This window comes from Miniopterus schreibersii (assembly GCF_964146895.1).
Source record: "Miniopterus schreibersii genome assembly, chromosome: 16".
In the NCBI taxonomy this organism is placed as follows: Eukaryota; Metazoa; Chordata; class Mammalia; order Chiroptera; family Miniopteridae; genus Miniopterus; species Miniopterus schreibersii.
In genome coordinates this window covers 1,824,105-1,848,355 of record NC_138116.1, presented here as the reverse complement: position 1 = coordinate 1,848,355, position 24,251 = coordinate 1,824,105, and the positions used below count along the sequence as shown (strand labels likewise).

Sequence of the window (24,251 nt, the reverse complement as noted above, 5' to 3'; positions counted from 1 at the left end):
GAAGGTCGGGAGCTCCAAAAGCATAACCCCCTGAGCCGGTCTCATTACTCTGGGCTCCGCTTAGGCTGGGGCCAGGGGCCAGTGAGGTGAGAGGGGGTGTTGGGGTTACTTCTTCCAGAGTGTGATTGAACAGGCATTTTGGAACCCGTGGGTGGGTGAGATCACTCAAACCCAGGTGCCAAGGGAAGCGTTCCAGGGGAACAGCTCATTGAGGGCCATGCCTTTTCCTCTGAAGTCCCCACACAGCTGGAGCGGGGCACTGGAGAGGCATGGCGACCTCAAACGCCCCGAGCTCAACCCCGCCCGGGCAACCAGCTCCCCCGGGGCAGCAGGAAGCAGAGCCCCTGTGTCATAGTGCAGGTGGCCAGGCGGGGACCACGGGATTCGCACAAACAGGACTAGAAGCCCGCGTACCCGAGATAACTCGGAAACCTCCCTGCCTGAAGATGGAGAAAACGCTCCACCTGATCCATTGAGGCAGTTGCCCTTTCGGTTTGAGGTTCCTGCGTATTAAAAATGCCCAACGAGCATGTATTTAATGCTCAGCACGTGGGTAAAACCCTCACAGTAGAGTTACCACGATCAAAAATTAAAATCACCGTGCCTGTTGCATTTGAAGTTTATCCCTTCCCAAGACTGAGAAAGAGTGGCAGAGATCTCGAAACCGGTAACAGTGAAGGACCAAGCGGAAACTCTAGAAGTAAAAACATGAACCTGGAGGTCACGGTTCGATTCCTGGTCAGGGCACATGCCCGGGTTGCGGGCTCGGTCCCCAGTCGGGGGCGTGCAGGAGCCAGCCGATCAATGGCCCTCTCTCATCGTTGATGTTTCTCTCTCTCCCTTCCTCTCTCTGAAATCAATAAAGACGTATTTTAAAAAAAAAAAAGATACAAAAATACAAATGCTAAGAGAAAAGGCTGGTGAATCTACTGCAGCTGGGCCACTTTGGGCGGGTTAGAGAGCAGCTAACAGGAATTACAAAGTCATTAGGTCTTAATGAAAATGAAAGTACCACGCAGCAAAACCGGTGGGGCGCACGCGGTGAGTCACCCGCAGACGGAAGTGCATCCCCCAATCGGCGTCCTAGCAAAACAAGAGAGGTTTAAAAATAAGTCACCCAAACTGTCCACGTCTGAAACCAGAAAAAACACACACAAAAAACCAGCAAAATAAATCCAAAGAAAATGAGGGGAGAGGAAATGACATGAGAACAGGGGCACAGAAAACAAACAAGGAAATAGAACAACACTCAGGGCTGGTGTTTTGAAACGACTGATAAAATAGACAGTCCTTCGGCCAAAAAACACCAAGGAGAAAGGAAACAAGACACAAATAGCGCTGGGATTGAAGAGAGGCATGCCCAAGAGATTGAAAACTGTGATCAGAAACCTCCATGAAATGGACACTTTTCTAGGAAAACACTGATTAGCAAAACTGGCCCAGGAAGAGAGAGAAATCCGACTGGGAAGAGGCAGATTGAAAGCTCTGCCCTCCCAAGGCAGCTGGAAGCCTCGCAGGTAACAACAACAACCCAAGCGTAAACAGGAAAACAAATACGTCTAAAGGGCAACTGTCAGCTAAAAATGCAGGAGGACAGCTCCATGACCTTGACGTCGGGACAGCCTCCCCAAACACGCCAACGGCAGAGCCAGAGAGGGCGCAGTTAACAAAGGCGCGGCCTCCGGCAAGGTGAAGGCACCTGCGCTGCGCCAGGCCTCGAACGGGCGCAGCGGCGAGCGGCAGGCCTGTCCGCTTCGTTCACGTAGGTGACAGGCAAAGCCCAGCGTATACGACAGACTCCTACACACACACCAGAAAGAAAAGACTACACGGGGGAACAAAAGGATCGTGACGGGAGAAATAGGTCATTTCCCAACGACACTGAGAGCTGGGCAACCTCAAGGTCAAACAGCAGCGAGACGCCTACGTGCACCTGCCAGGTGGGCACAGAATCTTCAAGTTTGATAACATCGGTGCTGGAGAGGTTTCGGTGTGACCCGTACTCATCCCGAGCTGGGGAGACCGTCCGGGGGAGCCCCTGTGGGTGGCAGTTTGGTACTGACTGTTAAAATGGAAAATGTACAAGCGATTACAGTCAGCAACTCTACTCCTGTTTTTATCTGAAAAAGACATACGTGTACCCAAGAAAGTTTATACAAAGATGTCCATTGTAACATTTAAAAGATAAAAGCAAACAAATGCTTGCGATTTAAATGTCCCCAGTGGGTAGCTGGGTGAGTAGACTGTGATTTGGTAAAATGACGGTGTATTAAAAAATAGTAAATACAAACAAATTAGAGCCGTATAAATTAATGTGGCTTGATTTTTTAAAAATAATATTGCCAGGTGAAAAAAGCAAGACATGGAATAATTTGAACAACATGATACCGTTTTTAGAAAACACAAATAATGTTACATAGTTTCAGGTACATACATGTGCATAAAAGAATTGTAAAACATCTGGAAGGACACAGGCCAAACTGCTGGTACTGGGGGGATACTGAGGGGCCTCTGAGGATAGAGAGGGGGAGGCAAGGAAACCAAGAGGGAGGTAGATTAAAGAAAAAACTAACAGTATCTGCAGTGCTTTGAATAATTAAAAGGAGAAAATGAGTAATATTTGTGCAGTTAAAATAATAAGACGGGGACCTGGCAAGGGCGGGCACCCCAGGTTTTTCATTTATCGTGGCAGTTTGTCATTTATCGTGACCTGCCATTTATTGTGGCCGTTTGCCACTCAGCATGGTGGAGCGAGTCTGTGCTCACAGGTGGAGGTGCATAGGTAGGCCGTGGTAGGTTGTCATTGAGCAGGATGTTTGGGCAGGTGCCTGGGCACAGCCTGCAGTGGGAGTAAAGGTGAGTGTGCCGGAGCCTGAGGCCAGCCCAGTGTCCTTTCATTCATTAAGCCTTTGCCAAGCACTTAGGAGAATTCTATAAAAGGACTCAATAGCTCAGAAGTCTTTGAAGTGATTTCGCTCACCCCCAGTGGCTCTGAGGCGTCAGTCTGAGAGAAGGAAAAGGGAGAGGGATCACAGGAGGAATGCACCTAGAAGGAGTAAGCTGATAATATTTCTCCAAAAAAGACAGGCTATTGTTTGGAGTTTTCTAAATTCCCGAATTATCCTTGTCGTAGTCAGAGTCAGCTACTGTAATAAATACCCAGATAGTATTGGCTTAAATCAGACCAAAGTTTATTTTCCTTACTTAGGTGTCCGGACACACATAGTCCAGGGCAATACTGTGGTCTGCGCTTTTGGGGACCCAGGCCCCTTCTCTGTTGTTGCTCTGTGTCCTCCACATGTGGATTCCACCTAATAGCCTCCAATGGCTGCTGTAGTTCCCACCATCACATCCTCACACCCACCTGGCAGCCAGCAGGAGGCAGGGAAGGAAAAGTGGAGGGCAAGCCCCTCTGTTTTCCAGGCATAACCACAGTCTCTCATGTCACTTCTCGCCCAGGACAGGCGAGAGCCCACCGGGAGGTGTTGGAGGGCCCTATAGCAGGGCAGGGTGGTCCACAGCAAGGTCAAGGTGTTGATTTACTGGGAGGGCTGCCAGATTTAGCCAATACAGGATCCCAGCTCATTGTGCATTTCAGATAAATGAGAAATAATTGCTTAGTGTAAGCATGTCCCAAGGCCGTTGTTTATCTGGAATTTAACCCTACAGGACTAGGGTTTTAGGGGGGGCCAACCAGGCCTCAGAGGGGTCTGGAGGCCCAGTGGGGACCAGAGTGAGCTCAAGGCAGGTATAGGGACCTCCAGGCTCATCTTGATCCCCGGAGAGACCAGTAGCCACAGGGGCTGGCTGAGCAGACAGTAAATGGGCCTGTGCAGAGGCCACAAGACCCAACTCCTCCCTGCCTCAGGAGGGTGTACAGGTGACCCATGCCTCCCTGCTCCTTAGAGCAGAGGCGAACCTACAGAGAGGAGCAGAGAAGGGAGACCCTGACCTATTTTTTCCCCCGAGACTGAGCATTACCCAAGGACCATTTAAAGTATGTCTAAGAACTATGTTTTCATTCTAAGGATGAAATGTTTATTTATTTATTTGCACCTCTAAGCTGCAGGTGAGCGCTGAGAACACCTGGTTCCATGCAGACCAAACAAGGATTCCACATCTCCTGAGCTCACCTGAGCACAGCCAGCGTGAGTGTGGCGACCCTGCTCCCTCCTCACCGCAGACTCCTGGGGCCTTTACGATCTCTGGGTCCCTGGGATCCTGTGCCCTGCTCCTGAGTGACCGGTCCTCGGGCTCCACGGCCAGGGCCCCTATTCCACAGTCTTAGTCATCGTCCCATCTTCCCACGCTCGGGTTTATGGAAGCTTTGGGGCCTCGTAAAGCTCAAAGTCCACGAGAACAGAGATCCACTCGACCTGGCTGGGGCGCAGCTGGGACACTCCCAGTGGCAGAGCCCGTGGGGCTGGGTGAGGGGACACTGGGCCGGCCCAAGGGTGGCTCTGCGGGGCCTCGCAGGCCCTGTCCTCCTCTCTGCTCAGGCCCCCTTCTGTTGCCTTTACTGCGAACTCCTCTGTGCTCAAGGTGTGGGGGCGATGCCACCTCTGAGATACTTCCAGCCGTGGGCACTCGGGGGCCCTCAGCGCGCCCTGGGAAGCTATGCACCACGGACTCACCGCACACCCTTGCTCTTCTGTGAACCTAGCCTCTCCCTGTCTTTTTTACGAGGTGCAAACTCATGTGTCCAGAGGTCCAGGGACCTCCCTCACCCCCACCCTGTGGAAAAACGAGTTACCTGTCTCAATATCCCTGATCTCGAAACCGATCTCTTTCTCGGTTGTCTTTTGAGCAGGTTATGACACGCCTGGTTCCTCTGCTAACAGGGGAAGGGAGCCTTTCACACTCGTCCCTGTTCCTACCTAAGTGAGGATTACGGCCTCACCTTGTTGTGAAAATGATCTGTAAACGGGTGGGATGAACCGAGAGTTCAGATCTCGCCTCCATGGCTGTTTGCCTTCGTGACCTTCAAAAGCACGCTCACCTGGAGCAGCAGGCCCGGGAGGAGCGAAATCGCGCAGAGGAGCCTCAGGTAACCTGGGCTCCGAGCCGACCAGGCCCCGCCCCGAGACCCGCCCCGAGGCCCCGCCCAGGCCCCGCCCCCAGGCCTCCCTCCGCCGGTAAGGTCGGGGCGGTGCGGCCATAAGCCCTCCCAGGCCCCGCCCCCGAGGCCCCGCCCCCGTCCCGCGCAGGCCCCGCCCCCAGGCCCCCGCCCCCCAGGCCCCGCCCCAGGCCTCCCTTCGCCCGCAAAGTCCCGGCGGCGCGGCCACCAGCCCGCCCGGCCCGAGTCCGCGGGTCGGTCCGGGGGGGGCGCGGTCCCCATTGGCTGGAGGGCGGCCCCGGGGCGGGCCCGGGCCTGCGATTGGCCGGCGGCGGCCGTGGGTGGCGGCGCGCGGCGGTGTCATGGAGGCGCCCCGGGTGCGGCGCGAGCCCGGGCGGCGGGCGCGGGCGATCCCCGAGGAGCATCGGGAGCCCAAGCGGAGCAGGTGGGCGGGCGGGCGGCGGGCGGCGCTGTGCGCGCCTGGCCCGGGCCCCGGGGGTGACCGGCAGGTGGGCTGGGGCGCAGGACGGCGGTCTGCGGACCCCCCGCCTCCTGTCCACGCGGGTCCCGCACAGCAGCTGGCGCGGGACAGGCCCCGGGACCCGGGTGCGACGCGGGGCGGAGGGGCCCGCGGCTGCTTGTCCGCGAGATGAGCGCACCAGCGGCCTCCCCGGCCCGGGTCCCGCCTGCTGCCTCCGGGCCGGCTGGTGCGCCCACGCCCGCGCTGGACACGGAGGGGTGCTGGCCGGAGCGGGGCCTCTGCGCGGGATCTTTAGGAAGAGGGCGGGTCCAGCTGGAGGGACCACATGGACAAAGGCAGAGAGGCGTGAGCGGGACACCGGGACGGACATGCCCGTCTGGGCCGGGGCCTCCCTCCCTGTCGGGCCACTAGCTGACCTGGCGGATGGGGTGGCCTTGGACGCTGCAGATTCAGAGAATCTCAGCTCTGAGGCCCAGGACCCATGAATGGCAGCGCAGTGTCCTCTCACTGCTGCCCTAAAAGGAATAATAATGATTTAAAAAACGAAAGCTGTTTAATTTACTTATCCAGCGTTTTCCAACTTAAGGCACCAAAGGTGTCCTTTTCCCCAGAGCGAACCTCCGTGGCAACCCTAGGTTACACCCCTTTACAGCCCCCCCCTGGGGAGCTGGGGCTCCAGGGAACACACCTCGGGAAACCTGGACCGGAGAGAAAGCTTGGCCCCTGCTGTCGTAGGCCCTTAAACTTTCTAGTTCTTTGAGGTGCCCTGCTCCTTGGCTGTAGCAAAACCTGCGAGACTTTATGTATATATATCTACAGATATAGACATATCTGTAGATATATATACACCTTTGGGCTTTGCAGGGCGATATTTGGGCGGCTGTTGTGGAGGGTAAGGTGTTGGTTCACTGCGAGGGGAGGGGGTCGCCCGCCTCAGGGTCCAAGCCTGTTGCTGTCACAGGCTGCTGTCCTTGGTCTGATGCCCTTTTCCACGGTTTGCATTAAAAAAGTAAGCCGGAGACTCTCCCTCCACGTGTCTAGGTGGGGCCTGGCCCACGTGCTTCTGAGTGTTTTTCTGTACCCTTTTATTTGGGGGGGGGAATATGCCCCAAAACTCCCTCTTTGCTTAGAATGGAAGACAACCCACAGGAAGCAGTCTTCCGCGAGGTGGTGAGTTTCACCCCGGATCCTCTGCCAGGTAAGAAGCGCCGAGGCCCTCAGCACCGTCACCGAGCTCACTCCTGGGGCGGCCGGGCCAACCACTTCCTGCCTCAAGCTCTCTGAGTTATGGTCAGAGCGCCATGAATGACCCCACCATTTCCACTGCTCCCTCTCCTGACCAGCTAGATACTATGACAAGGACACCACCAAGCCCGTCAGCTTCTACTTCTCGTCGCTGGAGGAGCTCCTGGCGTGGACGCCCGCCGTGGAGGAAGGCTTTAATGTGGCCTTGGTGCCCGCCCAGTGTCGGCAGCCCCCCCTGAGCAGCCGGCGGCCCCGCACCTTGCTCTGCCATGACATGATGGGCGGGTACCTGGATGACAAGTGAGGACATTGCGAGGGCTTCGCCTGCTTTTCTTTTTGGCTTGTTTTCATTTGGTGGCTGGAGGGGAGGGGGAGGGAGGGGACCGCACGGCAGAAAGAGCCCTGGATGGGGTGGTGGGAGACAGGCAGAGAGCAACTCTGTGCTTCACGGGGAAGAAAAGGGGGTGGGCCGGGGGTAGGCACCCCTCTGTCGGCTCTGAGACCTGGCCCGGAACTCGGCTCTTCCCCCGATACCTTGCTTTTCCTTCCTTACCTGGGCTCTGACTCCACCTCGGCCCCTGGCTCTGGCCTTGGATGCGTCAAGCTATCACAAGTCCCTCCCGCTCCCAGCCAGGGACATTTGCCCCTGAGTGGCACCCGTATCAGCTCACAGATCTCCACTGTCCAGAAAACAATCTTGGACAGACGGCGGGCAGGAAGGCTCGCGTCCGAGCTGGCCGCCCAGGTAGAGGCGGAGGCGGCAGTGAAATCTCGGTGTCTTACGAGCGGGGGCTGCCGTCTCTACCTGGAGGTCACTGTGCCTCTGTTCTGCTCCGTGGGTCCTGACTTGGTTCTGCTTCTGTCCCCAGGTTTATTCAGGGCTCAGCGGCGCAGGACCCCTATGCCTTCTACCACTGGCAGTACATCGACATCTTTGTGTACTTCAGCCATCACATGGTCACCGTCCCCCCGGTGTGCTGGACCAACGCGGCGCACAGGCACGGGGTCTGCGTGCTGGGTAAGAGCCGAGAGGCGCCTCCCACTCGGCCACGCTCCTTCGCACCCTTGCCCGGTGACCCAGCGATGACAGGGCTGGAGAGCAGAGTAAACGTCTTGAGCTTTGCCGGCCACTGGGCCATAGTTTAGCTGCCGAGGAGACAGTAGCCTCCACAGACAACAGGCGAGCAAACGGTGGCTGCGTTCCAGTAAAATCGTGTTTACAAAACCAGGCGGGGGCTGACCCCGGGCGCAGCCGCGAGTCTCGAGCCCGCGCCTGCATCGGGTCCTTTACTGGCTTGGCTGACGCCCACGCCGGCTCCACCCGGGCGTCTGATTCACAGCTGGCCCGGTGATGCCCGGGGCAGGGACCGCAGGGCCGAGGCGGAGGCGGAGGTCAGAGGGGGACGTCCCCACACCCAACCTCCTGCTCTCCTGTCCCGCAGGCACCTTCATCACCGAGTGGAAAGAAGGTGGGCAGCTGTGCGAGGCCTTCCTGGGGGGGGACGAGCGCTCGTACCAGGCGGTGGCGGATCAGCTGGTCCTCATGGCTCAGTTTCTGCGCTTCGATGGCTGGCTGGTCAACATTGAGAACTCCCTGAGTGTGAGCACTGCCTTTCTCGTGGCGCCGGTCCAGCCCAGCCCCTGCTGCCACGGGTGTCCCTCCACGGTGTCCTTGGCCTCGCCGCGCCTCGCCTCGCCTGCACCCAGGCCCGCTCCCTGTTACAGCAGCTGGGGCCGCTTCTTGCTTCCCAGTGACAGCCAGCGCTTGCCTGCGTTACCTGGAGAGCCGTGTCCGGAAACCACGGGTGGCCGAGCTTTGCTCCTCTGACTCCTTTGAGGGGACACCTGTCCTCCGCCTCTGCTCGGCTTGGGCTGTGCGTGTAGCTTCCTCTCCCGGCGCACTCCTTTCCGTGGCGTTGATCTTTCCCCGACTGCTGTGCCCATGTCCTTCCCGCTTCAGAAAGGAGAGTCGGCACCTGGCTGGACCCCCAGTCAGTAGCTGTGGGGTTGAGAGGCTTCTGGGGCCACGGCTTTGTTTCTTTTGTGGGATTCAGTGTCCTGTCTGTTCTGCACCGGACACTTGTGACAAACACCTTTGGGCCTCTCTCCAGGTGGCTGCCGTGGGGAACACGCCCCGTTTTCTGCAGTACCTGACCACTCAGCTCCATCAGCAGGTCCCGGGGGGCCTGGTGCTCTGGTACGACAGTGTGGTGAGCAGTGGGCAGCTCAAGTGGCAGAATGAACTCAACGAACACAACAGGTGAGCCCCCAGGACGGGCGCCACCTGCAGTGATGAGGGAGAAGGCAGAGTCCTCCGGTCACCTGGCCATTAGAGGTGGTTCGTGCCTGGTCACCGGGTGCTGTGCAGGGGCCTGTAGGTATGGGAATGGGCTGGGCCCCTGCTCTCGGTCCTGGAGGCAGCCCACGGCCTGTGGTCGTGAGTGGATGCAGGTGCTGGGAGGGGGAGGAAGGCTGAGACCACAGGATGGGCACTCGGCCCCTCACCTGGGTCCCCACCCCTCGCCCCTCGCAGGGTCTTCTTTGATGCCTGCGATGGCATCTTCACCAACTATAACTGGGGGGAGGAGCACCTGGAGCGCATGCGGGGCCCGGCCGGGGAGCGCCTGGCCGACGTCTACGTGGGAGTGGACGTGTTCGCCCGGGGAAACGTCGTCGGGGGCCGGTTCGACACCAACAAGGTGAGTGGTGGCCCCGGAGGCTGCGGTGTGGCCCAGCGGCCCATGCGCCTCCCACGAGAGGCCTCCTTTGCTGTGGGCCTTTCATCCCAGCTCCCATCAAGGGAAAGAGGCGCCGTTATCCTTCCCAGAGTGGGGAAACTGAGGCACCAAGGAACATCAGTGATCTGCCCTGAGGCCAAGCTGTGCCCCAAAGTCCTAACATCCACCCATTTCTGCGGTCAGATGGTACTTCCTAGAGGTGCCAGTGCCCAACGTGGGTCTCTGCCTCCTTTTTGATGACACACTTCGGAGGACACTGAGCTGGCATCTTAAACCGTCGGGTGACTTCCTTTCACAGGCAGCTCAGGGCCAAGGACAGAGGTGGAACTCCAGCAGTTCGGGGGCTGCTAGTGCAGTGGCTACTGAGGTTTTCTGGCAAGTTGAGCCCCATTGGCAGCGAGGAGAGAGATGGGCCTGGGCTCCAGGGCTGGTGTACCTGTGTGGGATAAATGAGGAGTCACCCTGACTCCTGGGCTGTCGATCCTGCTCCTTGCGGGGGGCCACAGGGACGTTCTCACTCATTAGTGGAGCTTAAGTGATTAATTTAATCCAATAACTGAAGTCTCTTCACCCGCCATGAGTCTGACGGCATAGTGGGACGTGTAGTGACAGACAGGTGGCTGTGAGCACCCCACCTGCAGGCTCCTGCTTACCAGGCCCTTTCCTGCTGTAGTGCCCACTCTGGTCACCTGTGGGACCAAAGGGAGTCAACCTCAACTACCAGGCCAAGCTGGGAGGGAGAGGGCAGCCCTGGCCTCCTCTCTAGGCCCCGTCTGGACCCTGGTCCGTCCTGGTGTCCCCAGCATCCCCCTGACTGTCTCCCCAGTCCCTGGAGCTGATTCGGAAGCACGGGTTCTCGGCGGCCCTGTTCGCGCCTGGATGGGTGTACGAGTGTTTGGAGAAGACAGATTTCTTCCAGAACCAGGACAAGTGAGTCCTGCCCGGCGGGGGCTTTTGAGTGTGGCTGATGGTGGCGAGAGGTCTCAGGCGACTACTCTGACTTCTTGAAGCAGCTCAGGCCTTGCTCTCCGGGGGGCTCAACCACCTTGCCTGCTTCCAGGGGGGAGGGTCCCAGAGACCAGACCCAGAGACCCTGAGGGGCTGCATCCCACACGTGCGCCTCCCACACATCTGTGGTCTAGGGGTGCGCCACTGCAGGCGGTGCAGGAGACCTGTGTCGGAGAGGTCAGGGGTGGTCGAGCGCCCTCCGCTCCAGACTCCAGCTGCGGCCTCCACGTGTTTCTCTGTAGGTTCTGGAGTTTGCTGACTCGCTACCTGCCCACCCACAGCATCTGCTCCTTGCCCTTTGTCACCTCCTTCTGCCTGGGCATGGGAACTCGCAGAGTCTGCTATGGGCAGGTTTGTGGGCCACCAAGCTGGGTGATGGGGGCAGTGGGCTTCCTGACTGTGCCACGTGGTGGCAAAGGAGCTGCTTTTTCTCCGAGTCTTGGGGCCTTGCCTGGGTGAGGTGGGAGGGGCCTGGGTGCTCTGCGGGGACGACGGCGGCTCTGTTCTTCCTGTCACTTTTGTGCACTGTCTGCCCGCAGCTCACCTCCAATCCTGCCTCTCTCTCCAGGAGGAGGCGGTGGGGCCCTGGTCCCACCCCAGTGCCCAGGAACTGCAGCCCCTGTTTGGGGAGCACAGACTGGAGGGCACTGGGCAGGGCTGGGTGAAGACGCACAGCTCCCTGGCGGACGCCTGGCACGGGGGCAGCTCCCTGCTCATCCAGGGGGTGATTCCGCCCGAGGTCAGAGACGTGGCCGTGAGGTAGGTGCATGAGCCGGGACGGGGTGTGTGGGGGTCACCAGCTCCTCCCACTGTCCATGTCTGTCCGCTTGACTGGGCAGCGGAGGCCAGAGGATAGAACCACGATTTTTTTATTGCCATACAAAGCCGTGACACAGTTTATCAGCTCTGAGTGTACAGGAGTGTGAACTCCGCTCGCTGGTGTGAGCCTCCAGCACTTCTCATCCTGCACAACTGAAAGTGTCCCCAGTGGAAACCGGCCTACCCCAGCCCTGGCACCTCGCCCGCGCCCTGTCCTGTGACTGGACTACTTTAGCTTCCTCGTGTGTGGAGGATTTCAGAACTGAGACTTTTCAGCCGCAAGGGGATCTGGCCTTGGGGGAAGGCTGTCCCCCACGTGGGCGGGACTGGGGCGTGGCAGCCTCTGCCACCTAAATTCCCCTTCCCTGGAGGGAGAGGGCGGCGGTGCAACCTGGCCACCTGGTGTCTGCTCGTGTCCCTGTGGCCTCTCATCCAGGACCTTCCTCCTCCAGGTTATTCACCCTGCATGTCCCGGTGCCCCCCAAGGTCTTCCTGTCGCTGGTGTACAAGCTGGAAGGGCCTTCGAGTGTCAGGGTGGCCTTGGAGCTCACCACGGGGGATGCGGGCAGCTGTCACGTTGGTGGCATCTCAGCACTGAATGGTGAGGGGACAGGGTGGCTCCTGCCTTCCTTCTAGGCCTCTCCCTTCTCAGGACACCTGGGGGGCAGGGGAATCCTGAAAGGTCTTTGGGGGGTGTGCAGTGTGGGCGGTGTTGGGCAGTTACGCCTCCGCAGTTGATGGCGCCACTGTGGTCCGCTCTAGACAGGGAGGTTCGCTTCTCTGTCAAAACCTCTGGCTTGTAGCCCCCTTTGGGGAGCAGGCCTCCTGCCGGCCGTGGCGTTGACAAGGAGGATACCCCAGGGGTCAGGGAGGTGGCCAGTCCTGGGCATCCTTCTGCATACCCGCCTCCTCTCCATCCTGGTCTCCTTCCCCTGTGGCCTCAGCCTGTCCTGGACGGCCAAGTGCCTGGGCCACCAGGGAGTCTCGCCCAGCTCCCGGGCCCCTGCTCAGTGACTCCTTCTGGTGTGGCTTCCTGTGTATTGTTCTCTTTCTCAAGTCCTGTGTCCCCTTTCCCGGCAGAAACAAGCTCCAGGCATAGACCCCGGCCCCTCCGGGTGCCCCCCACCAAGCTGGCCAGATGGGCGGCCCGCTGTGGCCAGCAGCTCAGTGGGGGCTGGGTCCAGCGGTGAGTCCCTCTCCTTCCTGTCGAGTCACCATGGGGGATGGCACTGTGCTGGGGATTGGGGAGTAAGGGGTCCTCTGTTGAGAAACCCCAGAACTAGAGGGATGGCGGGGCACGGGACTGAGCCCCAAGTTTCAGGCAGCTCCCACAAACTAGCTCAGGACACTGGGAGCAGTCACTGTCACTGAGCCTCAGGTCCGGGGTTCCTTACTGACCGCAGGGTCCACTTTGGGATGGGTGCCTTCCCCCCACACTTGGCGCCTCTGACCAGCCAGCTTGATGGCTCCGAGCTGGGTGGCCCGTGACCAGCCCGTTCCGTGTGCCTGCAGCTGCTACGAGCTGAGCCTGCGGGGCTGCCTCCTGCAGGACCTCTTCGTCAGCTTCTCCCGGCCTCCGGGCAGCCAGGGCGAGGAGACCTTCGTCTGTCGCCTTGGAGAGATCCAGGTTAGGTGCCCGGGAGACACCTCGTCCTCGTTGGGGCGTGGCTGAGGCGTCTGTCCCCTGCCGAGCAGGCAGAACGCTGCCCGAGCTGGCACCCTTGTCCTCTCCCCTCTGGTTTAGGGAGGTGGGGTGGGGGCGTCCGGGGCTTTCCGGCCATGCCGAGCCTTCTCTCCTGCCAGGTGGTGGACGCCGACAGCCTGCTGAGCCCCCTGCCCCAGGTGCAGTCCGTCGCCGTGTCCAGGGCGCGCTGGCAGCGGGCGGCCCCCGAGGGAGGCCTTGAGGCCGGGCTCCGGCTCAGCTGCACCCTGCACTGGTCCTACCACCTGCCCCAAGTGCGATGCTTCCGGATCCACTGCTGCCCGGGGACAGGAGGCGGCCCTCCCGGCGGGGGGCCGGGGCTGGAGAAGCCCACGCTCCTGGGCCTGGCTTTTGTCAACCAGTACCGGGTCGTGGACCTGGCGGTGGCGGAGCCTGGGCCCGGCCAGGACGGCCGCGTGGAGTTCCTGGTGGAGCCCGTCCCCAGGGAGGGGTTCCTGGTGCCTCAGGCCGAGTGGGGCAGGGTGGCCGTGCTCTACTCCATGCCTAGCACGTGAGCGGACTCTGAAGTCGGTGCCCACCCCCTGGCTAGGGCGCCTTCCACGCTGGGGCGCAGACTGTGCAGATGGCAGCAGGAGACCCCAGGTCCTGTGGCTTTCGGGGCGGGAACATCGGTAACAGGCCAAGGAGTTGGTCTGCTGGGTGCTGATCCCCTGAGGTGCGCGGAGCCTCGTCTTTGTCTAATCCCTCTCTGTAGTACTCAGTCCCCAGGGAAAAGTGGAAGGATTGGGGAAAGTCGAGTCCAGAAAACTCCATAAAGGGCATTTCCTAACAGGCTAATGCTGAGAATGGTGACCTTTTTTTCTGCAGACGGAACAAATAGAAACGAGCTAAAATCATGGCAGGGAGGCTTTGGAGCAGGGCCTGGGGACATTCCTGTGGGTGCAGACAGCTAGCAGACGCCCCGTGGGGGTGCAGTGAGGGGGGTGCTGGGTACTCCAGATGGTACCTGGGGACCGGCCCGCTTCCCCTTAGCAGGGGGAGCCCAGTGCCAAAGCCCCGTGGGCTGCACTTCCACCTGGGAAGGTGAGTTGCCACCATCTGGACCACCTTGTGCTGTGGCTTTCCCAACTTACTGTCCCCCTGGGCCGGGAGCCTTCCCATTGGCCCATGTCCTGCTATATCTCTCCAGGATTGTACGTATGGGCGGAACTGGTGTGGAGCAGGCTGCACTGGGCTTGGCTTCTGTGGGGTGAGGGAGAGTCCAGGCTTGGGGAGCAGGGGGCCCAGGCGGGCCCAGGTGTGCAGCCGGCCCACAGCCTTCCTCGCCTCTCCAGGGAGGGTATGGGGTGGCAGCCTCTCTGCTGCTGTCTCCCAGCACCTTCCTCCTCCCCTGAGTGCTGAGGGTGGCAGTGGCTCTGCTCGGGGAGGAGAGGGGGTGAGCCTGGAGGTGGCTTCTCCAGCCACACAGCTCCCCTGCTGGCCCCACTCCTGGGCCTCAGGTAATCCTCTCCAGTGCCCGAGAGGGGACAAAGGCCTTAAGTCCCTTGTTCTTGGGGTCTCTTACCCCAGGCCTCCTGGCAGTGCATCCCTATTGTCCTCGACCCCTGCTACACGATGGGAGTGGTGCTAAGGACCAGGACAGTGGTCACCTCCTAGCTGCCTGTGTCCAGGCTCCCAGTCCGCAGACCTGACTGTGCTGTAGTGAGGGGAGAGGCCACCAGGTGGCAGTGCAACCCCTGCCTCTCCCCTCGGTCCAAGGGCACCCGGAGGGGTGCAGGGGCGCAGGGTTGTGCAGGCAAAGTCAGAGCCTGCGGGACAGCCAGAGGGGGTGCTCAGGGCGACCGGGCTCCATCTCCACCTGCCCTGCCTCCCGGTGCCCACACCCCTTCCACAGCACAACACAGGAATCCTTCCCTGTCTTTCCCAATTGGGCACGTTCACTTCTCAGGCCCCACACGCGTGGCCCAGCCAGCTCGGGGGCGGGGAGGGCTCCTGCGGGACAGAAAGACACCTGAGCGGGCTCGGCTTTTCTCGGGTTTGACAATTCCCCTGAGTGCTCTGGCCTCCCGTCCTTGACCGGGGGCTCCTGGCCTTCGTCCCGACCTGGGAGCCTGCGGGCTGGGCGGGCCGGGCACCTGAAGCGGGCCACGCAGCTGGAACCTATCTCACGGAGCCCATTCTTTTTAAAGTGCGGGCTCCCCCGGATATTTTATGCAGAGGAGGGAAAATTTATAGTGGCAATTATTTTCACACAGTCTGGTGAGCAAGCAATTAGAAGCAGGGGCTCAGCCGAGCACCGCGCCACAGAGGCGCACAGCCCTGCTCCCCAGGAGCGCGGTCCCGTCCCACCGCCAGTCAGGGCTGGAGCCCAGGATAATTAATACGTCGGCACTTAAGCCCGCCCCCGCCCCGTGGGTGTAACTGCTCCGAAATAAATTACCCGACCTCGTGAAGATGAAGAACTTGAGTCCGGGAGATGGGGCGCGGGTTCGGTGGGCGCCGCGGGCTCTGCAGTCTGGCCCTGTCCCAGCCCCCAAGCCCAAGGCGCGGAGCTCTTGGTCTGGTGTCTGCCGCTCCCCCTCCTGGTTCCCCCTCCTCTTCCGGGGCGGTGGGAGGGTGGTCATGCGCGTCTCCACGCCCAGCCCTCCAGGGACGGGGCTCACACGGGCTGGAGCCTCTAGAGGGCTACCCCGGAAGGGCCCCCCTGCCCGCAGCTCCACCCGCACACCAGCGGCGTGCGCTGTGGGCGGACCTTAGAGCCCTCAGGCCCCAGCGCTCCTGACAGTGCCCCTGACAGCGCCCAGAGCAGCCCACTCCCCGGGACACCCAGCTGGGCCTGGGGTGAGGGGTGGGAGAGGACGGTCTGGAGCAGAGGTCCGGGCGCTAGAACCTTGCCCAAACTCCCCGCGGGCCACCAGGGGTCAGCGCGGGCAGGCTGTCTCCTGGGACAAGCTGCCTGCCCTCCAGGGCCCTCCACCCTTGTGCCCGGGAGCTGCCCAATCAGAGAGTTGTCCTGATTTGAAGAAAGAAATCTTTATTAATAATCTTAATAATACTGCGAATTTGAATGGTCACACCTGGGAAGCATACAGAATGGTAAGAAAGGAAGCCAGGGCCTAGCTGCAGTCCTGGGCTGGGGCGGGCTCAGCGGCTGCGAGAAAAGGGGCCAGCTCCGCGGGGCTCTGTACAGGGGCGCGCTGGGCAGGGCTATGTACACGGGACTAGAAAAGGAGACTCGCTCCAGGAGCGGATGCAGATACAAAGTGAGGTGTCGGCCTTACTTCTGAAGTTTCACGAGACAGTAGTGGAGCCCTGTTGGGAGCCTGGGTTGGTTGGTTGTGGTTTTTTTGCTGTTGCCCCGACTCCAGCTATCTGCCTGGCCAGGGGCTTTTCCCTGTTACTGCCGTCTGCTGCCCCCTCCCCCTGCGGCCCTCCTCCCCCTGCTCTGGTCTGGCCTCTAGACCCATAGCACCGTGACTCCCAAGCTTGCTGTGCAGCCAGGCGCCGGCCCGTCCCTTGGCTCCCTTGCGGCACTGGGCTCTCTGCAGGAGAGTGGCGGGGAGGGCTTGTCCAAGCAGGCACCATGAGGTCAGCTATCCCTCCCACAGGCCAGGCTCAGGGCCTCCTCCAGAAAGGGAACCGGGCACGGCCAGTCCGAGCAAGTCATTGGCCTGGAGGCCCCCACCGTCCCACGTTCTTAGGTACAGGAGTCAGTCCTGGCTGGGAAGTCCGGGAGCCCCTTCCCGAGGAGGGAGGGATGCCTGGGTGCCCCCCCTAGTTCTGGAACCACATCAGCCCTTGGTGTTGGGGTTGGACCCCAGGGCTGCTGGTTGGACAGCCTTGGCGGCCTGCCAACGCCTTCCCTGGGTTTGCAGGACATGGGCGTTGTTGGCATGGAGTGAGGGTGAGCTGGGTCCCAGAGAGCGCGACACAGGGTGACTGGGCAGGGGCCGAAGCCAGAGCCCGGGAATGAAAAGCTGCCCCCCTCCCTGTGCCCACCCCGGCACAGCGTCCCCTCCACTGGCACAGTTGGCGACAAAGGTCAAGTCCTGCGGGCTGGCTCTTCCCTGCGAGGCCTGAGGCTCCCCCCCTCGGGCCCCACACCGCCTCTGGATTGGGGGCCAGGAAAGGAAGACTGTGTAGGAAGCCGAGGCCCTTTCCCCTCTCGCTCGCCCCCTGGCCCGGTCGGGAGGGGCGCGGCCGGCTCTCCTGGGCCTGGGCCCGAGCCTGGGCCGGGCGGACGTGCTCCTTGCTGCGGTGCCCCGGCACGCGAGACCTGGACGTGGCGGATGCATCTTGGTTTGGTTGGTTTTGTTGCTTGGATCTTAACATCTTTTTTTGTTTTGTTTTTTGTTTTGTGATTTTTTTGTTTGTTTTTTTGTTTTTGCCCTTCGCGGTCCGAGAAGGAGACGGTGGAAGGTTTCACTACAACAGAAACAGAGAGGGTCTTGCACTTTCGCGGAAGCGACTGCTGGTGCGTTGGGAGGACAGGGCCCGAGACCCGCAGGCGGGCGCCAGGCACGCGCCCTGGGCCCCCCGGCCACCCACACCTGTCCCCCGCCCAGCTTTGGGGGCCCATAATCTCGCGTGAGCTGGAGTTGGAGGGGACATCTGCTCCCAGGGGCCCGAGGCCTGGCTGGCTCTGGCACTGGCAGGAGGGCCATGTGGGCGGGGTGGAGCGAGGCAGCTGGGAAGGAGGTGCTCCAGACCGTGGGGGGTGCGGGGCTGGCACCTGGGCCTGACCTGCCTACCCCACCAGCAAGGAACCTACACCCTGTCTGGCGGGGGCCCACCCCTCCAGCTGGCCGGCAGCCACGCGAGCCCAGCTCTGGCACCTTTGCTGCCACCCCAGGGCTTCCTTGGCCCGTGCCATTTTTTCCTGTAAGGTGCCTGTGGCAAGGACCTGGCCTGTCTGGGCAGATTCCTCCAGAGGCTCCTCGGCTGCAGCCCCAGCCAGCACCTCGTCCCAGAGCTACATGCCCTGGGAAGGGTGGGAGCAACGGGGCCGCAGCACTGAGCTCCGAGCGCCTCTGGACGAACGGCCAACACCGAGCACTGTGCCCCAGCCTGGCCTGAAGTGGGCGTCGCCCGCTCCCACCTGCTCTCCTGCTCAGGCCCTCCCCCTCTGAAACAGACCCTGGTTAAAAGGCCTTCCTAAGCTTGGGGAAAGGAAAAAGGTCCTGCGGCTCCAGTACCAACACCAGGGCCAGGCTGGCCAAGACCCCATCTCAGGGAGGACGGTGGGAGGGGGGCCTGCAGGGGAGGGGAAGCAGCTGTCTGGCCGCCAGGCCTCCTAGCGGGAAGATTCCTTCCTTCACTTTGGTTTCTTACATCAGAGGCTAGGAAACCTCTGAGGCTGGTGTGGCTCCTGCAGGACTAGCAGGAAAAGTCAATAAAATGTAATCAGCCATGTTAGTGTCAGCTGGGTGGGAGAGGCAGGTGGAGTCGCCACTCCTGGACCAGTTGGGTCCGGGGAACATTGGGGAACATTGTCCAGGCCTCAAACCCACGGACTGCCCCCAGCACCCCAGGGGAGGAACAAGGGCTGTGGCCGGGGCTGGCTCGGTGGCTTCCTGGGCGAGGCATCTTCCGTGGCTCTGTGGACCCCGGGGACGGGACGGAATGGGTCACCCTTGTGGGTGTGGCTCTATGGCTAGCGCTTGGGGAGGGGTCCTCTGCCCAGCCTAGCCCCTCCCCCTAAGCACATACCGTACCTGAAATGGCTGGGGTTTGGGGGGACACACAACATCAACAAAGTCAAAATAGGAACCAAGGTTTCAGACATACGGGGTAACCAGGGTCAGAGACACACACGCCCTCGTGGGGGGAGCCCGCCCGGCTGCTGGAGGTGAGACCTATGGACTCTAGCGTCGCAGGGGTCAGCGGTGTCGCTGACCGGGGCGCACTGTCCTCCTGTGGCTGTGCCTGGCTTTGGACTGCTGGGGCTGGTGGGTACTAGACAGCCTGTGAATGCTGTTAGGGGCTGGGCCTCTTGCTAGTAGGGGGTGAAGCGGCTGTACCCTCCTCGGCAGAGGCTAGCCTGCAACATCAAAGATGGAAAACAGCCAATCAGTACCACCTCTGGGTGGGGGGAAAGCAAAAAGGAAGAAAGTAAGGAAAAACAAGAGAAACCGCTAACTCCCGCTGTTTGCCCCACTCGTGGTTTGCCTTGGGGAGGATGGGGGGGGCTGTCGTGGCAGCGGGGGGGGGGTCGGGGTCTGTGGCCTTTGGAGTCCTGGATAACAACGGACTAGATGTCTCCTGGGGACGCTCTTGGCCCACTGGGCCCTTCACCGTACGCTTCTCCTTCATCTGAGTGAGAGCCCGGCCTCCTCAGCGCCCCAGGACCGCTGTGGGGCAGGACGGAGCCCCTCCAGGCACGGGGAGGGGGAAGGGACCTCCTGTCAGGGCTCCCCTGGCCTTGGCTCCCACAGGAGGGGCTGTGCCTGTTTGCCCAGCTCCAGCAGCCTTCAGGGTCACAGGGGCCCTGCTCCTGGTCCCTCGGAGTGGACAGCTCTCTGACATTCTTGTTGTCTCCGGCCCCGGGTCAGGGCGGCCTCCACAGGAACCTCCCACCCCACCCACCGGTTCTAGCAGAAAAGGCAAGAGAACGGCAAGCGCCAGAGAAGTTGGGGTGAAAAAATAGAAAATCTTAAAGAAAAAAGAAAAGAGGGAATCCTCTGTGAGTCCACGAGAGGGCCCTTCGCTAGCAGCTGCGTGGAGGGGCCCACGATCCGCTGCACCAGGGCCTCCATCCTGCGGGGGGTGGGCCCCCGAGAGGCCTCCCCCTGTGGCTGCGTGGGCGTGAGGCTTGTTAAAAATTAAAAAAAACACGAAACAAAAATCGGGAGGGAGGAATCAAAACCAAAGGAGATGAAAAAACATCCACGCTGGCTCTGAGTCTCCTCCCTCTTACCCCCAAACGTTTTCATCTTTGATGCTGGGCGCCAAGCTAGCTACAGACCCCGGGTGGGGCAGGGCTGGGCACAGGAAGGAGGGGTCCACTGGAAGCGGATTTTGGGGGACAGAGTGAGCTGGGCTGTATGTGCTGACAGCTGGACACATGGACGCACACACACACACTGGCCTGTCAGGAGGGTGCCCCCCTCTCTCCCCCTGGAAGCTGCCAGAGGTGGGGAGAGCAGCCCCATTTCCCCAGGAGAGGGGCTCCAGCCGGCAGCCAGAGGTGTAGGTGAGAAATGGGGCAGCCCTGGTCCCCACCTCAGTGGGAGCAAAGGTACAGCAGGGGGTGACAGGACACGGGGAGGGGGAACCATGGCACAGACACACCCACACGAGGGGAGGGGAGGGGGCCCTGCCTGCCTCTGGAGCCTCTGCTGGGAAGGTTTGGCGGGTTTTCCTGGCGGGACGGGGTGGCCGGGCTGGGCTTTAGCTCCACACCCGGACACTTCAGGGGACCAGATACCCTCACTGGGCAGCTGACTGTCCGGGCAGACCTGTCTCCTCCTGACCCCACGAGAGCACAAAGGGGCAGTCCCCTCCCCGCAGCTCAAATCCAGGCCTCGATCCTCCCAGCCTCCAGGCCCGGGGCGCTGGTCTGAGGTCTGGGTTGGTTTCTTACGGGCCCGCCCGCGCACCCCGGCCCAGTGCCATGCCCGCCTCGTCGCGCCGGCGCCCAGGGCCGGGCCGCCCGCCTCCTTACCATGGTTCCGATGCTGTAGGTCGCCGCGGGGCCGATGGTGTGGTGGTAGGGGTCGGCAGCCGCGTAGACTCGGCCGTAACTGGGGAGACAGCACAGGGAGGGGGTGTGGGGCGGGGGGGGGCAGGTGAGAGGTGGCAACAGGTCTCCCGCCTCCTCCCAGACACTTCCCGACTTCAGAACACACCAGTGCCAGCCACTGGGTAGAAGCCACCGCTCTCCAGTGTCACGCACGCCCCAGTCCTATCGCACCCGAGAGAAGGCGATGGGCACAGTCCGCACCCTTCCTTCCCAGGGCCAGAGAGTCTCCGACCTGGGAGCTCTAAGAACAGCAGAGGCGCTCAGGGCCAAAGGGAAGCCTCCGGGTTACTTCTCACTTGGGGCCTCCAGAGCTTGGCGGGGAGCTCTCTGCTCCCTGAGAACTGGGGGCCACAGCCTCCCCCCACTGTGCACGCAGGAAGTGATTACAGAACTGGGGGGGCTTGCTTGCTGTTCTGGGGTCTCCAAGCCCATTCAAACCTGCTCCCCCCTGTCCAGACCCTGCGCCCACTAGGCGGAGCCATCCTCAGGCCCCGAGCCTTGGGTCAGGCCTCCCGTGTGTCTGAGCCCAGCCCTGCTGGCAGCAGCTGGTGGTCATCTCCCCACTCGGCTCCCTGCCCCAGGTGGCGGCTGTCCCCGGTGGTACCTGTCGCTGTAGGCGGCTGCCGCGGCCGGCTGAGCGTATCTGTAGGCTGCATAGCCTCCCTGCAGGAGGGGAGGGAGAGACGCACGGGGCTTAGTGGGGCGGGCACAGCCTCTCAACCTTGGCGGGTCAGCTGGGGAGGTCTGGGGGTGCCCAGCGCGGTCTAAAGGAGGTCTGAGGACTGCACACCGCCCAGCAGCAGGGTTCGAGGGTAGGTGGGGTGTCTGTTCCCTTCATTTGTTCATTCACTCCTCCACTCAGCCACACCCATCACACAACGCCTTGCAAAACGGGGATGCATGGCCCAGGTGGCGTGGCTCAGCGGTTGAGCGTTGACCTAGGATCCAGGAGGTCACGGTTCGACTCCCGGTCAGGGCACATGCCCCAGTTGTGGGCTCAATCCCCAGTTGGGGGCGTGCAGGAGGCAGCCGATCGAGGACTCTCTCATCATGGATGTTTCTCTCTCTCTCTCCCTCTCTGAAATCAATAATTAAAAAACATTAAAAAAAAAAGGGAAGACATGCCTGTGGCTCACTGGGCTGTTAGGTGACCCCTTACTACTCTCAGCGTGTGCATGGGTCCCCCAGATTTGGCTGTGTGAGGTCCCAGAGGTGCAATGCCCTGGCCCACAGGAGTGGTCGGGGGTAGTGAGTGGGGCGGGGGTAGGAAGGACACTGACTGCTCCTGGAAGCGGACCAAGGCCTAGGTGCCACCCTCCCTCCCCGGGGCTGCACTTACGTAAATCTCGGCGCCATAAAAGCCATCCTGATACACGACCCTGGAAGCAAACGGACAAGAGAGTGGTGGGAAGGCTGGAGAGGCGGGGTAGGCCGGCTCCGGAGTCTGCTGAGGAGGGAGGGGGCAGGGTGCCAGCCCTGCCCATGGGACTGGCATTTTAACAAGCGTTTGCTCCAGTGCCCTGTTTTGGTATAACAATAGAGTAACACCCTTGCTGGTCAGCTCCTTTCTCCCACAAACCCAGGGGCCCAGCGGCCCATCTTGCTACCCCCCCCCCAGGCAGCTGTCCCCCCACTGAGGTGGAGGAAGGCACAGCCCCAGGGAAATGGTCCGGCATGGGCTGACAGGAGGCCCCCGCTGAACTCCAGGCCCAACGGGGATCCCATTTAAGCATCTGGCAGGGGCTTAAATGTCCCCTAAATGCCAGTGGCCTTTGGTCCCCTGTGGCAGGGTGGGGTTGGGGTACTGCAGAGCAAGATGTGACTGCAGTGCCAGATCTGGGGGTTCCCACAAGCCTCCCGCAGCCCTGGAAAGGCTGCCTAAGCCCTCTGGCTGCCCCAGGCCTCCCACACCCCCTGGGCCTTCTCCATGCCTCCCCACCCGTGCTCCCCAGGTACTCACGCTCCGTAAGCTGGGATGGGGGGCGGGGGGGGCGCAGCCCGAAACGTGTTATACACGGCCCGGCCCCGGCCCCGTAGGTGCGCACCCCTGTAGGCAACGGCTGTGCCCGTGGTGGGGTAGGGGAATCCCGTCACTGCAGGAGAGGGGACAGGAGAGGGGACAGTGGGAGTGGGAAGGCAGAGGCAGGGTGAGGGCAGCCACACTGGCCTTGCCCATCTGGTCACACCCACCTTGGCCCCACCCCCACCCGCTTGACCGCAACACCTGCCTGGGCACACCAGCCCGGCCACCTCCCACCATCCCCGCTCCACCCCTCCAGCCTTTTACCTGCATAGAATTCGGGCCCGTAGACTGCGCCTACAACGGGGTTGAGCTTCCAGCCTAGATCAGAAGCAAAGGATCCCATCACCATCTTCCCCCTCCTCTCCCCACCACACACTACACCTGGGGACCGCCCTCCCCGTGACACTCCGAGGGCCTGGAGGAGGGGGACACAGACCCTGGGCCCCTCTTCCAAAGCTGCAGCCTCACTGGCTGAGCTCTCTGCTTCCTAATCCCAGGGGCTGGATCACTTCCCACGCACTGGCTGGGTGTTTTCTCGATTCTTTCTAAATTGTGGCCCTCCCCAGCATGCCGGGAGGGCACCACCCCAGCACCCTGGGGTCTGAGATCTCCGCAGGAGCTTTAGGAAGGGAATGTGGGGCATGTTAGGTAAATGTGTGCCCCCCCCCTCCCCCCGCTGGGATGAGGGGTTCTGGTTGCAAGACAGAGCCCAGTCCTGGGAGTGTTGTCTCCTGGGGGCACTGGGCTGCCTTCCTGAGCACTTTACATGTACCACTTGTTTGGAACCTGCCCACTGAGGTTGGTGTCCGCCCTCCCACTTTACAGATGAATAAGTGGAGGCCGAGAGGCACAGCAGCCTCTCGTCCAGAGCTGGTGCGTGGCAGAGCCAGACCCAGGTTCCTGGCCGGGCCCTGGCCCCAGCTGTAATCTGCACCGGCCTCTCCCTCTCTGTAGGTGGCTGCTCCAGGGCCAGCCTTCCTCTCCCGCCAGGGACCTCACAGTCTGATCCTCCGGGGGTGGAAACCAGCCGGCTTTGAGTGGGCTCTGGCCCCGGGCAGATAGTGTGTCCCACTGTGGGCAGGTGGCCTTGTTCCTCCAGGGCCCATTCTCCACACTCTCCACGAGCCTGGGGGCTGTCGTCACTGGTCCCCATCGCACCACCGCACAGGTGTTTGTGTCTGAATGCTGCTGCTGGGGTCAGGAATCTCAGGTGAGGAGGGAGGAAATGTTCGGTCTCCTGGGAGGACCTCCAGGCCCAAGAACAGAGTCTTCTGGGTGGTAATTCACGACGGAGCAGAGTCCCAGAGGAAATACCTGAGCCCGCCTCCCCAGCTTCTACCCCGGGGGCTCTTCTGGGTCCACTCTCAGATGGCCGGGCACCTCCACCTGCTGATTCTGGACTCCTGGGTGCCTCCACCTGCTGATTCTGGCGCAGGGCGCTGTCAGGGACCCCAGATCAGAGGCAGCTGGGGACCCA

General features: G+C 61.3%; 2 protein-coding genes across 7 annotated transcripts in view; one reads left to right on the top strand and one right to left on the bottom strand.

Moving 5' to 3' along the window:
• The first annotated feature begins 5,407 nt into the window (after window positions 1–5,407).
• On the top strand, window positions 5,408–13,846 carry ENGASE (endo-beta-N-acetylglucosaminidase). 2 transcript variants are annotated; one of them, XM_081160868.1, is made up of 14 exons: window positions 5,408–5,501; window positions 6,668–6,735; window positions 6,881–7,082; window positions 7,652–7,800; window positions 8,225–8,382; window positions 8,894–9,042; window positions 9,316–9,481; window positions 10,347–10,450; window positions 10,771–10,879; window positions 11,097–11,287; window positions 11,800–11,948; window positions 12,428–12,533; window positions 12,860–12,974; window positions 13,151–13,846. In XM_081160868.1, exons 1-14 carry the CDS (start codon window positions 5,419–5,421, stop codon window positions 13,562–13,564), a joined length of 2,163 nt encoding a protein of 720 aa, XP_081016994.1. In that variant the 5' UTR covers window positions 5,408–5,418; the 3' UTR covers window positions 13,565–13,846. The 2 variants fall into 2 exon arrangements, with proteins under 2 accessions (XP_081016994.1, XP_081016995.1); XM_081160869.1 differs by lacking the exon at window positions 6,668–6,735 and having other exon boundaries at window positions 5,409–5,501.
• A 2,184-nt stretch (window positions 13,847–16,030) lies between these two features.
• Window positions 16,031–24,251, bottom strand: part of RBFOX3 (RNA binding fox-1 homolog 3) — a 184,029-nt gene continuing 175,808 nt past the window's right edge. For 2 of the 5 annotated variants that reach the window (XM_081161192.1, XM_081161191.1), the window contains 6 exons: window positions 23,039–23,092; window positions 22,712–22,844; window positions 22,091–22,130; window positions 21,356–21,414; window positions 20,674–20,752; window positions 16,031–17,435 (listed from right to left, as the gene is read on the bottom strand). In XM_081161192.1, the coding sequence (XP_081017318.1) occupies window positions 17,433–17,435; window positions 20,674–20,752; window positions 21,356–21,414; window positions 22,091–22,130; window positions 22,712–22,844; window positions 23,039–23,092 (368 nt within the window). In that variant the 3' untranslated portion in view covers window positions 16,031–17,432. Of the gene's footprint in view, window positions 17,436–18,794; window positions 19,051–20,673; window positions 20,753–21,355; window positions 21,415–22,090; window positions 22,272–22,711; window positions 22,845–23,038; window positions 23,093–24,251 lie in introns of those variants that run through there. The other 3 variants (XM_081161190.1, XM_081161189.1, XM_081161188.1) reach the window with 2 other exon arrangements.